The following is a 16,671-nucleotide window of genomic DNA, read 5'->3' as shown; positions in this document are numbered from 1 at the left end:
TTCTTGCCAGCCTCATCTTCAAACTCTCTCTGTCTCTGTCTGCTCTGATCTTGGTGCCCCAGAAGACATGAAAGAAAGTGAAAGAGAGAAAAAAAAGAGAGAAAGAGAGAGAGAGAGGGGGAAAGAGAGGGAGAGAGCGAGAGAGAGAAAGAAAGACTGAAGAAAAACTTAGATTTAGACTGATGTGAGCTGCAGGTGTAGCCACTGTGGAACTTTCACTTATGATTGCTGTTGTGCTTCTTTTGAGAAGAAATTTATTTGAAACGTCCCAAATCATCCCTCCCTTATCAGCTTGAATGAGCAAAAGCATGATAAAAACCACGATTTGATACTGAAATATCTCTTTAGGATAGTTTCACAGTGGAAACTTTTATAATGTTTATTAGTTGGAACTGGGCAGGATTTGAGAGTACAATAGGCTCAAAATACCAGCGACAGTTTAATGAACTCCCACATATACAAACAATTTATTGGTCATCTTGAGCTATTTTTCAGCATTAAGACATTTTTTAGAAATTATTATTTGAAATAACCAATAACACAAAATGTCCAGCACATTTTCTCTGAAGTCATAAACTGTGTCAATAGCCAATGTTTTGCATCTTTCTGCCTCTTATTATTTATCATGAATGTCAATGCCGGTTAAATAACATAGTTTCATTATATAATGTTATGTCACATAAATATACATTTATATTTCAGTTTACACATTAACAACACACAGCTTTTGATGAATACAAATTTGTCTTTCATAGGTTCTGTGTGTTTTTCGATCATGTGCCATAAGTTCATCAGACTGAGTTCATCACTGAGTCTTTGAACAATACAGTAAAAAAAAGAAAGTCTCTCATATGTGTTGTTGAAAGGTTCTTCATGGTCTTGATAATCACGTGAAAGTCCTTTAAAAGTACCGTTCAGCTTTTCAGATGTGTTTCAAACAATTTGAAAACATCTTAAAAAGTAAAAAAAAAAAAAAATGTTCTTGTAAAATTATATAAAAAGTTTTTTTTAAAAAAAGCAAAAATGCTTGGTAAAGCTCCTTGTAAAGTCCTGGAAGTGCTAAAGAAGTCCTTCAAAAGTCTTTGACAAGTCTGATGAGTCTTCAAGTTGCTGTAAGTGTAAAATCACTGTAATCCCCCTCAAACTGACGAGCATTGTATCCATGTGGTTTGTGTCCTCATTGTTAACTTCTGATGGCCGTCTTCCTGTCTCTGTCTTTGTTCTGCAAGAGACAGAAGCAAAATCTAACATCAACAAGGATTCACCACTGAAATCATTTAGAGTACAGATTACTTTCGATGGAGACAGATCAACTGTTTCCTCCTGTTTAATGCTAACCTAAATTAGCTCGCTGCTGGCTGTAGCTTCCTCTTCACCATGCAGACATCAGACTGCTATCAATCTTTTTCAACACTCAGCAAGAAAGTGCTTAAACGAATTTCCCAGATTTGTTAAAAAATATTTCTTCTCATTGATTAGAATCTTGATTGGGTAAAAGAAAATAAGATGATGATAATCATCTCCATATTTGGTTCATGAATTAAAACACGCAGTACAAACTTTCAATAAGCTTAACAGGTGAGTAAGACTGCAGTCTTTGATGTCAAACCTTCATTATAGTGTCATGAAATGTGACTCCAGGAAAATGTGGTGCACATTGTGGAAACTGATACTGTTTTACTTCAATCACTGGCACAGTAAAGTGGTTTTGTGCTATTTTTTACTTCACCCGGGTTGAAAAAGAAAATTAACCTTGACTGCATACAGTAAACACATTCTGCACAGTAGCATGCACACTGTATGAAGGTTAATTGTGGTAGTGGTAGCTAACTTTATTATAGCTTGAGGACTGACATCATGTGCTGATGTATGACAGCATTGCATGATGATGTACTTCTCATTTATCTGTGGTATCAGTGCAGAGAAGCCTTGATTTCCTGGCTGGTGAGGGGACTTTCTCTATCTGGCCAGGAAAATAACATCATACTTTCCCTCCTCACCTAACCTCTGCTCTGAACACTTCTCAGGCCATCCACCACTTTCCAAACTGCAGTCTAAGGACTTTATCAAACAAACCACTGAATGATGTGCAACACGTGTGATTGCCTTGTCTCACTAATGTTTGATCAACGCTTTGCTGACAAATTATGTTAGGCTGTTGTAACCTATTTTGTGGTACATGGGCAAACTTTGCAACTGTCTTCACTTGCAAAAAAAATAATTTTATGTGGTAGTATGGCAGTAAAAGTACACAAAGGTGTTAGGTGAAAATTCTCACTTCTCTGCACTCTTGTCCTCTCCTGACATTTCTTTTCCCTTCTCGTCTCCTTATTGTCTCAAATAACCCCCTGTCCCCCACCCCATCAGCCGAACACCTGTTACACATTTCCTCCCAGAATGTGCAAAGTGTAGGTGTTTGGAAAAATTTATTTGACTGACATCAACAAAGGTGGGTAGGTGTTTGGAAGGGTATCAGGCAGTAATAAGAACGTGAGATCATAGGATTTGGACAGGAATCGGTCCTCCCACTGATTGACGTGAGTGTGAGGAGATACAGGAGTTATTGTCAATACTTCCTCTAGCTGGACTGAGAGCAGAGGATCATTGTTAGATTGCTATTATCTAGACATGAACCATTACCAGTATATTGTTGGCAAGGAGACACCTTTTAGCTAGCCTTGTTTGTGCGTGTGTTTTGCTTTGTTATTTTTATTTCCTAGGAGCTGCTGCAGATTTATCTGCTCTTTTTGGCATCAGCTGGTCAGCAATTACACAGCAAGAAATCTAAGTAGAATTACCACGGTAGCTGACTCAATAGATCAGGATTTACTGTAGTCACAAAACTTATTGGTAGTTTTGTCAATATAGTCAACATTTTTCTACGGTAGTGTGTCCGAATACCGTTCACTAACAGACACTCAGACACATTTCAGAAACCCCTGCTACAACCCTGTCTCCCAGAAAATACATTTGTTACCCACAGGAGAAATTGCGTGGCTCTCACTTTACATTACACATTGAGCAATTTGCAAAACGTTCATGCAAAACATATCTGCAAATTGTTCTGTGACAGAGAGTTTTATTTGTTTCCCTGCAATATCCACTCTTACAAAGCAACAGCTGCTCATGGTAACTGTTTTGTAATTGTGTTTGGCTTCTCATATCACATGATTAAAGTTAGAGAAAGATGATCGTCTTTAGTGAATACTTCTTTCTTAATTCTGACAAAGGTGCTTTGTTGCCTAAATTTTACTCACTTGCAGGATTCAGGATGTAAGCCCTTGTCTCTGGTGTCCAGGTCCTGCACTTCGACACCTCCACCCTGACCACCTCCCCTCCAATTACAATGTGCCCAGAACAGTGACATCCCCTTCACTTTGAAAGTAATAAGAGGTATAAATAAAGTAAAATAAGTAGCACAAAATGTTATTTCTAGAGGACAGAACTACATATAATGTACTGAAATTATCCCACAATCCAATACAAGAAGTAATAAACAATCACAGGTCACTAGTTAAGAGCTTTAAACCACCATTAGTAGTGTCCAGAAGCCTAAATGACACAATACAAGAATTGTGTTAAATATTTTATTAATTTCGCCATCACAAACAATCAACATGGAGATGTCTCTATGAACAGAGCAAATAGGTTTCACACACAGTGTGGAAAACTTTTGGTTCTTTCTGGCCTTGCTGTTTTTGTGATTTCTCCTAACACAAGCTATAAAACAGAGACAAGTGCAGCTTCTGATGTTTGTTGGAAGGTGCCATGGAAAATTGCAGGTATTTATCAGCTGGGGGAAAAATAATACTTGAGGCAGGTTAGATAGAGTGGGTACATGACAAGTGGGTGATTTACCAAATTACATCAAATTACTATGAAATCACCAAGAATCAGCCCACGCCTCAGCTGTGGTTTAGGAAGCACAGCTGTAGCTGATGAAGGCAGTTCAGCTGGAGTGTAACTGGTTCAGTCAAAACAGGAGGAGGGGGGCTTTAAGGCCAGCCTGGTAGTCAAAACAATCTCCTGAAGACTAATAGGGCATGGTCGGATCTCCACACCCACACACACACACACACAGACATACCTCTGACTTCCCAGGGGGGTGATTTGTCCAACACTAATATGATTACCTGATGATGTTTACTTTAGATACGATATGATGATATTACCACTCTGGAACAATATTATTGTTTTATCAAGGTGAATGGAGCCTATTTTAACTTCAATGTGAACATAGTAAACAGTCATTTCATGGCATCTTATCAACTCTACATATTCAAACTTTAATATTGTTTTTCCGAAACTCAATACGGGCTGTTCCTTTACCTATAAATGTGGATTTTCCATGCGCTCGCTCTCTCTTTTTTCCTGTGTTAAGCTGTTCTGTCAAATACAAACATCTAATTTAGTTTCTGGCTGCAGGCAGAGAGGAATGACTGGTTGGAAAAAATAATTCCACTTGGTTACTGGCCCAACAATCATATAAGGAGATTGGTATTCAACCATGAAATGAACACTGGTAATATCCCTTTTGTTTATCCAGTGAAAATATGTGAATATGTGTCAGTTCCCTAAAGAGTCGGACAGAAACTGCAATTACCCCCATAAATGATCATTGATTAGAAGATTATAGACAAACATTAAAATAGAGCAATAAATAGCACATCAAACTTTTAAATTAAGCTAACTAACACACCAAATAAGCCACAGTCTGCCATTATGTGGTTTGGATACATCAGACATGTACTTCATGTTCACTGTGGTTTGCTAATAAGTATCCTGATGGCTACTGAAAAACACTTGATTTATCTTTGATTGCCTAATCAAATGTAATTCACTCCCCACATGCATTTAATTATTCACACATTTTAATAATTAGTTGTAATGGACAACAGAACAAGCCTGACTTCATTTGGATGACTTCATTCTGCTATGTTACACACCAACCACCACTTTATCATCAGCACTAAGATGTGCAGGGTGCACATCAACAGAACTACAACAGCAACAGCCACTGTGCGATTAGCTTCAGTAGAGACTGTTTTAAGAAAGTCCACAACTTAAACCATCAATTTCAGCGTTTCTCTGCATTTCAGATTTCTTTTAGATTTCAGGTTCTTTTCCTGGATTGGTTTCCTGTAGTTTTGTTTTAATTTGCTCCGTGAGCAACCTTTTCCCTAAAGGCCAAATGACAACAGAATGATAGTTTTGCTAATAGATTTTGTTAGTTATCTGACCCGACTTCTTCTGTTGGCGTTAAATTAGGGTTTAACTGCTTCCATCTGTGCTGAAAATATACAGACAGGTCCATGCATGAAAGCACACGTCATACACAGAGCCAGGCTCACACACATATACAAAAGCACGGTAAACGTGGGCAAGAATATGTTTTAAAACTGCCTGCAGTATATGAGCTGCCTTCGAAGCACCTCATTAGCATAGTTTGAACCGAGAATCAAAAGCTCATGTGGCACAAAACATTAACTTCAAGTCAACACCAGCATTATCAGTAAATGAGAGTAATTTAGTTTTCATCTATGACCTTGAAACTTCTACTTCATGCAAGTGACGTAATGCTTTTTTCCAGCAAAAACAGACTAATAACCAAATGACTGTAAAAACCACAGTCATTAGTGTGCTCCTGCACATGTCCTGTCCATGCATTTAAGCCCTCTTAAGGTGCACGCTTCATTTGATGTCTATAAAGAGGCAAAGTGTAGTTTCGACACAGTCGAAAACTAACTGTCCAAACTGGAGAATAAATAGCTAAGTTGATTATCCTGCTGAGTCGTTGGCTATTTCTCTGCCTCTCTTTCACTCCTTCTCCATCTCTGTTTCCACAACTTCCTGCAAACCATTAGTTTAGAATGTGTTGAAAGCACAGTCGTGATCCAGGGCTCCTTAAGTGAGTAATCATATATGAAGGTTTTTTTTGAAGGGGGTGCTGTCTAGAAAGAGGCAATGAACTTCTGTCTGGCTGAAGAGACTTGAAAAAATGGAAAAGAGAGAAAATGAAATGCTTTTGATAAAGAGTGTGGTGCACTGTACGCTTGTGTATCAGTAATCCTACGGTCTCTCCCGCACGTACTTCTATATGTGTCATACGTGTGGGTGTGAGAGTGTGTGTGTGTGTGTGTGTGTGTAAGCAGCGAGGGCGTATCACTGAGAGTGGTTTCCAGGCTTCTTTAACATCACCATCAAAGTCCAACGTCAATGTGTTTCTAATAGCAGCAACTGAATTAAACACTGGCTGTACAGGCCTCAGCAGAGGATAAATCATTTACAGAACAATTAGCTCATTTGTTGCTCCGCTCTGTGCTGCCAATGACTTCCAGACACGGAGAGCCAGCCAATGTGTGTATGTGTGCATCGTGTGTGTTAGAAAGTGAGTGTGTGTGTGTATATGTATTCTACTGTACTTTAAATCCACATGGACGCAATGTCACTCTGTGTCACTTATATCCATCTCAAAGTAACAAGCACACGTAGATATACAGACTCTCACTCACACACACTCACTCACATAAACACTTTCACATTTCCTCTTTTACACACACACACACACACACACACACACACACACACACACACACAAACACACAAGTACAGATAAGTCCGTTTCCAATTGCATGGTGCAGTTTTAATGCCACTGTCTTTCCATACGCCCTGCTTTTCAGCCACCCACAAAAATCATCACATATAAAAGTTTTACTGCAGCCCAGATGTAAATTAGAACTGTTCGTGATATTAGAAGCTGTATACATCATTTGTTAGGTTTGCTGTTTCACTAAATTTACACATTTCTTTTTAATTTTGAGAAATTCCAAATAAATAAGATTCCTTCAAGTAGAAATTAAATGGGTGGCTGTGCCTTTAAATGCTTGTAAACTCAACTAAAGTTAACCATCTCAAAGGAGTAATGGTCTGTTTACAGCGACCACACTATAAGTATCATAGTAGTTTTATTTTTCCCAGATTTTTATTTTGTTTCTGAACATATAAATTCCCTTTTAATTTGTCAAATGAGCTTCTTGAAAATTTAAATCTTGGAAAATATTTGGACTTGTCATCTCCTGCTTAAAAGGAAAAAGTTCAGCATGATTGCTGTTACTGGCAGAGGAATCACTGTTTCTGTTTACCTTCGCCATTGAATTGAATTGACCCTCTCCCTGTTTTAGGCCAAAAGAAATAAGCCGAAGTTGAGGAGGAAGCTATAAAAAAGATTAAAGCGCTACAGCTTAAAGACAACCAAGTATACAGATTAGCACATTTAAAAAAGCTGTTCTGTTTTGTTTTGTACCAGAGAATTGAGGGGTAAACATCATCTCATCATGGTTCAGTAACATTATACTGATGCTCATGTGCTGCCTTCACCTATTGCACAAATAGACAAGTGCAGACGCAGATGCTCATTTTGTAGGACACATTTTAAGGTCATTAAGAGTGACTTCTGTCAGAGCTACACCAGAGATAATAACACCACAGTGCTTAAAAAAGTATGCAGTAATCATGCAGGTTTCCTGCTGTAGGTAAAGTCCACGCACCTGACAGTTGCACTGATCAACAGAAACAAAGAGGCTTAACACAGAATATCTGCATCAATCAACCAGACAGCACAGGGATTTAAGCAGCCCTTTGCTCATCTCAATCCTCCATCTTCAGCCCTGTACATCTCATTTACAGATGTAGCCATCAGGAGCGTCATGTTTTGCTTTGTTTTAACACTGCATGTATCAAAGGCATCAGCTGGGCTCCAGTTTATCTATTATGTTTCTGTTCCATTCCAGTACTGTTTTTTTGAAAAGTCAAAATTTGTCAGGAAGTATGCGGACACCTGGCTTCTGATCAAAACAAACTGAGTAGAAATAGCCCACAGTGAGTGGATCTATAGCTGGCAAGCTGAGGGGGAAAAGAATATTGAGCAGCAATGCAGTGAAATAGATCTGCACTATGATCGCCAAACTGAATCTGTGCAACAAAGCAATTCAATAGGTCTCACAGGAAAAAAAGAAAAACAACAATTTCTCATACTTCAGGCTCACCATGAAGATATTTTGTTCAACAGCCTCTAAACACTTTTTTGATTTTCTTTTTTTTTAGATAAACTGAACAATTAAGAATAAAAGACTGATCGCAAGAAGGTACAAAGGATGATTATGTATCCTGTTTAATGATTCATTTAAAATTGTTTTGTATTATGTGCATAAAGTCACAGATAATAAAACCACATCAGTATTCCAGTGAACATGTAATGGTTTAGCCCTCTTTGTGCAGTAGTCATTGCTAATAAGACTGTTTGTTTTGAAACTGTTATACTGTATGCACACATAATAAGGGGAAATGAGTGTATACTTTTCTCACTTTCGCTCTCTCCCACATTGAAAAGAAGTGTAATTGAAGCAGCTGGTCTAAGCAGACCTGACAGCTGTGATGAACCTCAATGACCATAAAAACACACAAAGAGAGCACTCAGGACACGAAGTCTCATTTTACCTTCACAATCGTTTCCCCTCTGTAATCACCAACACCGACTCTGCCCTTTAGCCCACTTAAATGCACTGTATAGCCACTTTTCCAGGGAAAATGAAATCCTCTCAGGTTCTGCCAATCAGAGTTAACCATTTATATACTTCTCCTTAAAGATTCCAATGTCAACAAATCCCATGAAAAGACCAAAATCAACAAACCAATGGTCCCACTGACAAGTACTGTTTTGCCTTCAACTTAGTTCTGTTTCACTGTTGCTGAAAAACTCTTAAAAACACATGAGTAGGCCACCGTGTTGGACTGAGTGATATGTCCCTTCATCACAATAAACACGGCCACATACACCATCATCCCGTTGTTAATGCTTAAAAGAGCACCAAAAATGTATCAATCCACCAGTGAAAACAGTCCTCAATGATTCACCATAAACTCCTGTTTGAGCAACAACAAAATTAGCTTTGCCAAGCTATTTTGGGAATTTTTGAAAATTAAATGTTTTAAGGTAACATTTTAAAGGAAATTTTAATTCACTTTAAGTGGTAAAGGGAGGTTTATATAATGTGATACAGAATGTAACTTAAAACTGACTGGTGTAGTCTTACTTACAAAAATCAATTGAGAAATAATTAAGCAACAATAACTTTCACTTGTGTTAACCTAATCTTATCTACATACATGATGCACAACAGAATTGTGTGAACTGTTATTGAGCTAATGGGAAATAGCATAATGTGACTCTTGTAAAGTAAGACTTAATCAAAGTGTCTGCATTGAAGGGTTTGAAGTGTTTGACATGAGACGGTCTCTAAATTGTTTTCTGCCCAGCATGTATTTACAGGTCAGTCATGTGTCTGCAGCAGTGAGCTGACAGCAGCAGATAGTATTACACAGCTCCTACTGACAGCTCTGACCTCCACCGGGCCGATCGATATGCAGAGAGCTGAGAGAGAAGCGGGGAAATCAGAGACGCTCGGGGACAGGGTTGAGGAGGAAAAAGTTAAAGTGAAGTGTGCAAGGGTAAAGGAGGAAGAGGTTACAAGTGAAGAACTCATGAAGGACAGGCTGAAGCAACAAGAAAAGGAGACAGACGAAGGGGAACGAGACCGACTCCAGGCTAGCTATCTCCCAGCCGAGGGTGTCTGGGTTTCAGACGCTGAGGACGTCTAGGTTTTCACTCACGATGGTTCAGAGGCGAGGCACGAGGGAGGGGGGAGACACACACTGCTGAGACTAAGGTTATCCCCCAGCTAAAGGGTCTCTGGGTTTAGACACTGAGGAGGGTATTAGCTTTCACACACTGCTGGGGTAACGGGGGAGTCTGCCAGATGTCAGCTCCTTATCCATAAATCCTGCTAAATGGGCAGCGGCTAGTTTAGAAGGAGAAAGCTGAGTGGACGTCAGCTCTCTGTCATCTTCTGCACAGCTTGGTGGTGTTTGTTGAAGTCAGATCTGGAGTCATATAAATTTGATTTCAGCCAGCTGATAGGAATTCCCTGCTACTTCTCATCAGACTGGGCCAGGAGTGTTCTTGATTATGTCTATTTCCTGTGCTGAATCAATCAAATGTGAGCTGAATTTTCCCTTTAATGTATCTCTGTTAAGGTGTAGCTTGATGGGTGCAGCAGTAGAAGAAGTGTGGAAATAGTACCACAATGACTCCAAAACTCAGGAGTGGAAATTACTGAAAAAATTACTTAAATTTTTTTTTTAATTGTTTGTTTTGAAAAGGACATTATATCCTGAAAGTGCTCGCTACATGTGACTTCATTGTATGAAATTATCATTTGTTGTCTTCTACCATCTAGTTTTGGTGGCATAAATTCATTGCCAGTTACCAATCTCTGTATCTCAGGTCAGTTCTTCAGCAGTTACGATTTAAACCTTCTCTTATTCAGGCTGACGTCAATACATTCTTTAAATTATACACAGGGTTTTGGATGGATTTCATGGGTTCCCGCTCATAAATCTTACTCGCTGCATAGATAGGCTTGTAAAATTCAAATTCATATTTTTAAAAGCAGAAAGAAAAAAACACCCCGTTTCGGTTTAGACGCTTTTTATGTCGGTTTTGTGGTGTTGTTTGTTGTTTTCTTTACTCAGCCTTCTCTAAGTATCTCTGACACAAACACAATCATGCTTCTTTGCTATAATGTCCAGCGAGTTTCAGAAAGCTTTCGAGACACCTGCTCGAATAAACGTAGCCCCCAACAGAACAATAATACACAGTCCTTCACCCCAAAAGAGGACTTTAAAGAGGTTCTGTGTTTAATGTCCCTCAGGGCCAATCAGGTTTATAGGCACAGTCACTGATCGCAGGTCAGCTTTAAACACCAAATTGACCCTAATACACAGCACAGTTTCCCATAAGAAGCTTCCCTCTACAATATGATCAGTTCTTTTCGGCTAAATGTTTTTTTATTTTTAAAGTTTGTATAAAATATCTCAAGTTTATAGCATCTGAAAACCAAGTAAAGACATTTATTATAATTATTATTCAAGTATTTATTATAGTTGTTCAGGTCACACAAAGATAATCAAAAGTTGCAGATATTTTTTAGTAGCATTTTAAAATAGCTGATAGCACTGTTTTGTCAGCGATTTTAACATACACACACTTTTGCTTCGGTTGATTTTTTTTTCTCGCTTGTTGAGTTATAATTTTTGGCTGCTCACCATTTTCCTCTGGTTGCTGAGGCAGAAAGTACAGATGTGCTTCGGCTGAGCTGATTGGTCAGATCCTCTGGGGGGGGAGGAGTTAACGTGGAAGAACGGTGGTGATGGAGCGTGGCACGGCTGTCCGTCATGAAGCCCCTCGCCCAGGAGCAAGACGTTACCGAGGTGGCTGATGTAGCTGCTGGCCAAACGTAGTGTCTCGATCTTTGACAGCTTCCTAATATCCAATCAGAATGAGATTGATTGTTTTAATCAAAGCATATCATTTAAAAAAATGTACAATACTTTGAAGAGAACAAAGAACAAGAAATTATATAAAAATATAAGCAAAATACATAGAATGTATAGTCGTGATAGAGTTACACATTTTGTCCCTATGTGAGCTGACCCTAACTCTCTGACACATCTATTAAAGGAAATATCCACTCATGATCAAACGCAGTGTTGCTTCATTTAGATTACAGGATTGTTCCAGAAATAACTGTGATTAAAGGTTCCAGGGCTACATCAGGCTCTACTTATTTTTGCTCCCAGATGGAAAAACTGTATTTTAAGGAATCTATTTGTGCATCGGACAAAATGTCATGAGCCACTGTGACTCATGTTGCTCTGTACCTGTCTGCAGGCTCGGTGGGGATGAGTGTACGCAGTGCTGTGAATGCTGTGTTGACAGAATTGGTACGATCTCTCTCCCGTGCATTGGCTGCAGTCCTCTGGCGACCCTCCGGAGCGGGAGAAGACCTCGGGGGGCCAAGCCTCCCCGCCATGGCCTCTACATCTACCCCACCACCCCCTACTCCCCCGCACAGCTTCCTCTTCCTGTTCACCTTGATGTGAAAGGCAGATGGCGATGACGAGGACAGGCGGAAGGCAGCAGAGTTGGAGGAGTTGGTGGTACGCTCCTCAGAGCCTGACCCCTCGCTCCCATTCTCATCATCATCTTCAGAGAGCAGGGCAATGTCACCATACAAGAAGCGGCCTGTGGGAGGCGCTGTGCGCAGCATAGCAAAAGTCATCTTCTCTGCGACAAGGCTCTCACAGTTACTGGTCAATCCTTGCTGAGGTTCAACTGCTAATGTTTAGAAGTTGGTTATCAGAAGTTGTTCAGCAAATTTTGACTGTGGATGCTGCTGACTGAAGGTATCCGACCCGTAAATTGCTACTGTACCCCAAACCTCTTCGTTTGAAAATTTGTTAAGCAGAGTGAGTCAGATGTAGCCCTTATGATGCTGAGTTAGGCTTGGTTTAAAAGATCAACAAGCTGATCCCAGTCAAGAGCAACTTGACCTCAGAGCTGCTGTGTCACAGGTGGCTGCAGGTTATTTCTCTTTCAATCCATAAACACTTCACATCCCAAAAGTCAGTTCTTCTCTCAGTTAATCCTTTGAATGAAAGTCAAATTTAAAATGACATGTTGAAGTCAAATGTCTTTTGATTTGTCCTCCTTTTCTTCTTTAGACCTCTGTCTTGGTCCTTTGTTACTATTTTTGTCTGTTTCAGCCCCGATAGCACAAACTACTCCAAGTCTGTGGCAGCAGTTTGATTCGCTCTTGCTTTCTGTTGGTCTCTCTCTCTCTCAGTCTCTCTTAACGTCCTTCTCTCTCTCTGCTTCCTTGCTCCACGTGTGCCTGCTGTCTGAGTGTTTCCGTCTGCTTCTGGTCTTATAGCAGGTGGGAGGGCTGGTGAACTCCTCTGCTCCTCCCTCTGAGCACTGAGGGTCCCTCGGCTGCAGTCTAGAAGCAGGCCAGAGAGACCAGAGGCAAGAGGCAAACCATCAGCGGGAGTTTGTTTTGGCTGCATGCTGATGTGGTTCAGGGAAAATCCACCCTAAATCAGAACCTGCATCGCCCTCATTTGCTCAGTGAGTTTGGTTACTTTAGTGACCATGAAGGCCTCTGAAACCCACATGTTCAATTTCTTGGACAGTGACTTCAAATGGAAATGAAACAGGGATAAAATACTGTACCCTGACAGAGCAAAAAAGGTCACTATCTTAGACAATGTAATCAAATGTCAAATGTCTGAGACAAAATTTCCATGTGTGTTTAGCATTTTTTATATTATTGCTGCAAATTCATGACCAAAGAGTTATTTTACTTTGCTGGGGGCCAAATCTTCACCTAACAAAAACAAGACAAGACACATTGTCATAAGAGCAAAATCAGATTTAAGTGTGCAATCCCTATCATTATTATCCCCATCATTTCTGAGACTGCTCCCTGTGTATATATTTTTTTACAGTTCTTTCAGCTTCTGAGTTGCTTGTTTCTGACCAACAAGGGGCAGCGGGACACGCCCATATCTGGACATCAAGGTCATCGAGGTCTTTTTCAAAATTTTTGCTCAATGTAAATTATTAATAAAACCTGAAATAGAGAAAATAAAAAGTAAGAAAAATAAGAAAACCTACATGTGGTTGAGAAAATCACACTAGAAACAGAAGTTAACATGAAGCTAACATGGCCACGATAATGTACCAGTAACTATTATGCATCCATTTTCTATACCGCTTATATGTCAAGGTCGCGGGGGAGCTGGAGCCTATCCCAGCTGACTACGGGAGAGAGGCGGGGAACACCCACGGGGCCAACACACAAAGACAGACAACCACACACGCACACCTAGGGGCAATGTAGAGTAGCCAGTTAACCTAATGTGCATGTTTTTGTGATTGTGGGAGGAAGCCAGAGAACCCAGAGAAAACCCACGCAGGTACAGAGAGAACATGCAAACTCCACATAGAAGGGCCCAGACCGGGATTCGAACCTGGAACCCTCTTGCTATGAGGCGACAGTGCTAACCACTGCACCTCCGTGCCACCCCCACTAACTATTACTACTTTTAAATTAATTTGATTGTCAAAATATCAATACCATACTGGCTTAAAACTAGAGCATTGGCCAACAAACTGAAAGTAATTTTAGTCATTCAGTTTTGACGCATTTAGATTTTTGAAATAATAAGCAAGTGCTGCTCTTTGTCCCCATCTTGTGGTTACCACTGTCCCAGCTTTTATTTTGAAATCAGAAAGAAGAGTGTAACAGGATGACCCCCCATTTCCTGGTCAAATTGAACTGGTGATGCTCTGCTCTCAGACTGAGTTTTCGCTCAGCGGACAGACAGAAAAAATTGTGCAAGAGTAGCTTTGTTCATTATGAGTGAGAAAATCTCATTTGACACAATTTGTCTTGCAGGCTAAAATCATTTGTCACACTCACGACTCTGTCCTCATGCACAAATCTAATTCTGTTCTTAAGATTCTAGGACACTCCAGACTGAGTAGAGCTCGAATTTGCTTTGTGGTCTCTCAAACATTTTTTCATCATTATGCTTCCATAGCAGGCTACCAGCAAGAGGTAAGACTTGGGTTTGCAGAAGTGGATGCTTTGTTCAACCGCACTCTTGACAGCAAGAAGCTGAGAAGCTTGAGTGGTGAAGTAAGAGTCTGCCTTTTTCTCTGTCTCCTCTTTTCTTCCCTTGGCCTCCCCATCTGTGCTGTGTTTGTCCCTGGACAGCAGGCTGGGAGGCTGGCAGCCGCCGCGCTGGACCGTTCAGGCCTGGGCTAGTGGTTGAAGTCGGGATCTGGGTTTAGTCAACCATGGCTGAAGCTTTTATCTGTGCAAGTTGTGATGCTGTGGGCCTGTGAGCAGTTTGCTCTCAAGGGATTCAGATTTTTGGGTGGAGAGTTGGTGATGAAGGGGAGGCTCAGTGGTGTGTAGTAGGAGAGCTGCTACTTTATTCACTGACACTTCCTTTAAATATCTGTCTTGCTCTGAAAGAGAAGAAAAAATGAGGGGAGACAGCAAAGGGAGCAAGTGCAGAGGAGGGAAAGACAAGAGTGGGATAAAACTAACAAAAGAGACAGCAGAATGAAAATGCTAGCTACCCAACTAGCTACAGACAAATAAACAACAAAAACACACAAATAAACCACATATATTAAGGCATAAAGGTGTTCATGTTTGAGTTTGTCAAATCAAATTCCTCCTCGGACTTAACTAAAACCTTTATACAGCCTTCTCCAAACCCTAATCTGCTTTTCCTACTTAAAATCTTTGGGATTTTATTAGCCATGATCCTGCAACTTAACTCTCATTTCCAAGGAACTGACTAACCTTTAAACTTTGTTTCCTGCTTCAACCGCGCAATGGTTAAAGGTTGACAACCTATGGTAAAACTCAAATATGAAGTCTATAATCCTCAGTATTACGTTATTGAAACCCAACTGCCATTACTGGTATGCCTCTTTTGTGTTGATTGGCAACTGCAAGCTACTGCTGCTGAAAACCAATAGCACAATGAATAATCTGTCAGAGTTACACAATGTTATAGTCAGCATTCATCACTCTCTCTCTCTCTCTCTCTCTCTCTCTCTCTCTCTCTTCATTCTCCTCTGTCTGTCTGTCTGTCTGTTAAAGGCATATTTCTCTCTTTCCCTCCTTTATGTATCTATCTCTACCCATCAATCACAGTCATGGTGTTTATGCTGTGGTATAGACTGTATGAACTGAGGCCAGTGCTCGTGGCAGTGGTGGATTACAGTAGGAAGTGCTTTGAATACAAGTTCAAGATCATACTTTTCTGTGTTTGTTTACTCTTGGCGAGTGGAGGCAGCGTTTACTGTACTAAGTGTGGTGGTGAACCACAAAGAAAACAAATGGTCAGGTGATAGTACCTGCACAAACAATCAGTAGTGATATTCAACAAAGTCAAATTTAAATAAATTAATATTTAAATAATAATTTAAAAAAACCTTAGAAAAACTGGATTGAGAAATTGTCCATCTTTGTGTCCATCTTTTGTTCTCTGCTTCTTCTTCTTTTGTTGTTGTTTGTGGTGCCCCTGTTGTATGACTGAAGATTTTGCCTTTGGATGGGTATCAAACCACTGTCTAAATACTGTAATAAATAAACTTGCATGAACCAGGAATGAAACTGAATGGAAAAATGGTGTCTGATTTTATGGTTTGTGCTTTTTCCACTTTCCTCCAGTGCTTCTTGGACACATCCGGTCACTGCATATCAACAGTGTTTGAAAAAGGTTTCCTGGCTGTTAACTGTGAACATCTGAGACTCTGAGTTGGATCTACATGACATCATGTCACTCATCAAAGTCTTTGTGTAACCAGCGCCCCACGCCTGCTGCAGGGACCTTTACTGTAGATTGGATTCTCACACCTGGGCTTCACCTCAGTTAGTGACCCAGTTTCAACAGCAGATATTATTACTGTTATAGTTATGTTAGTTTTGGAAATCACAAAAGCATTAATGAAACTAGACCAAAAGGAACAAAATCACCCAACGAAAACAAACTTAGTCTTTCAAGAGCCAACACTGAAATACGATCCAACAGCTCATTGCAAGAGAGAAAATTATGACAACATGTGGTAAACAATGAGGTTTGGATCAGATTTGCTCTTGGGCCTGCTTCTAAATATAATAGTCAGATACTCAAGCTGTGAGCTGTTATGTGTCGAGAGTTAAAAGACCAAATCAAAGCCAAATTGTT

General features: G+C 40.0%; 1 protein-coding gene across 1 annotated transcript; it reads right to left on the bottom strand.

The window, feature by feature from the left end:
• Nucleotides 1–339: 339 nt before the first annotated feature.
• LOC124065325 (basic helix-loop-helix transcription factor scleraxis-like) lies at nucleotides 340–12,960 on the bottom strand. The gene is made up of 3 exons (XM_046400599.1): nucleotides 11,779–12,960; nucleotides 11,164–11,380; nucleotides 340–1,222 (listed from the first exon to the last, which is right to left on the bottom strand). The coding sequence occupies exons 1-3, from the start codon at nucleotides 12,177–12,179 to the stop codon at nucleotides 1,184–1,186; spliced, it is 657 nt and encodes a 218-aa protein (XP_046256555.1). The 5' UTR covers nucleotides 12,180–12,960; the 3' UTR covers nucleotides 340–1,183.
• Nucleotides 12,961–16,671: the final 3,711 nt, after the last annotated feature.

The sequence above is a fragment of the Scatophagus argus genome, chromosome 9 (assembly GCF_020382885.2).
Source record: "Scatophagus argus isolate fScaArg1 chromosome 9, fScaArg1.pri, whole genome shotgun sequence".
Taxonomy (NCBI): domain Eukaryota; kingdom Metazoa; phylum Chordata; class Actinopteri; family Scatophagidae; genus Scatophagus; species Scatophagus argus.
The sequence above is the reverse complement of the archived record's forward strand: the minus strand, read 5'-3'. Positions and strand labels throughout refer to the sequence as shown.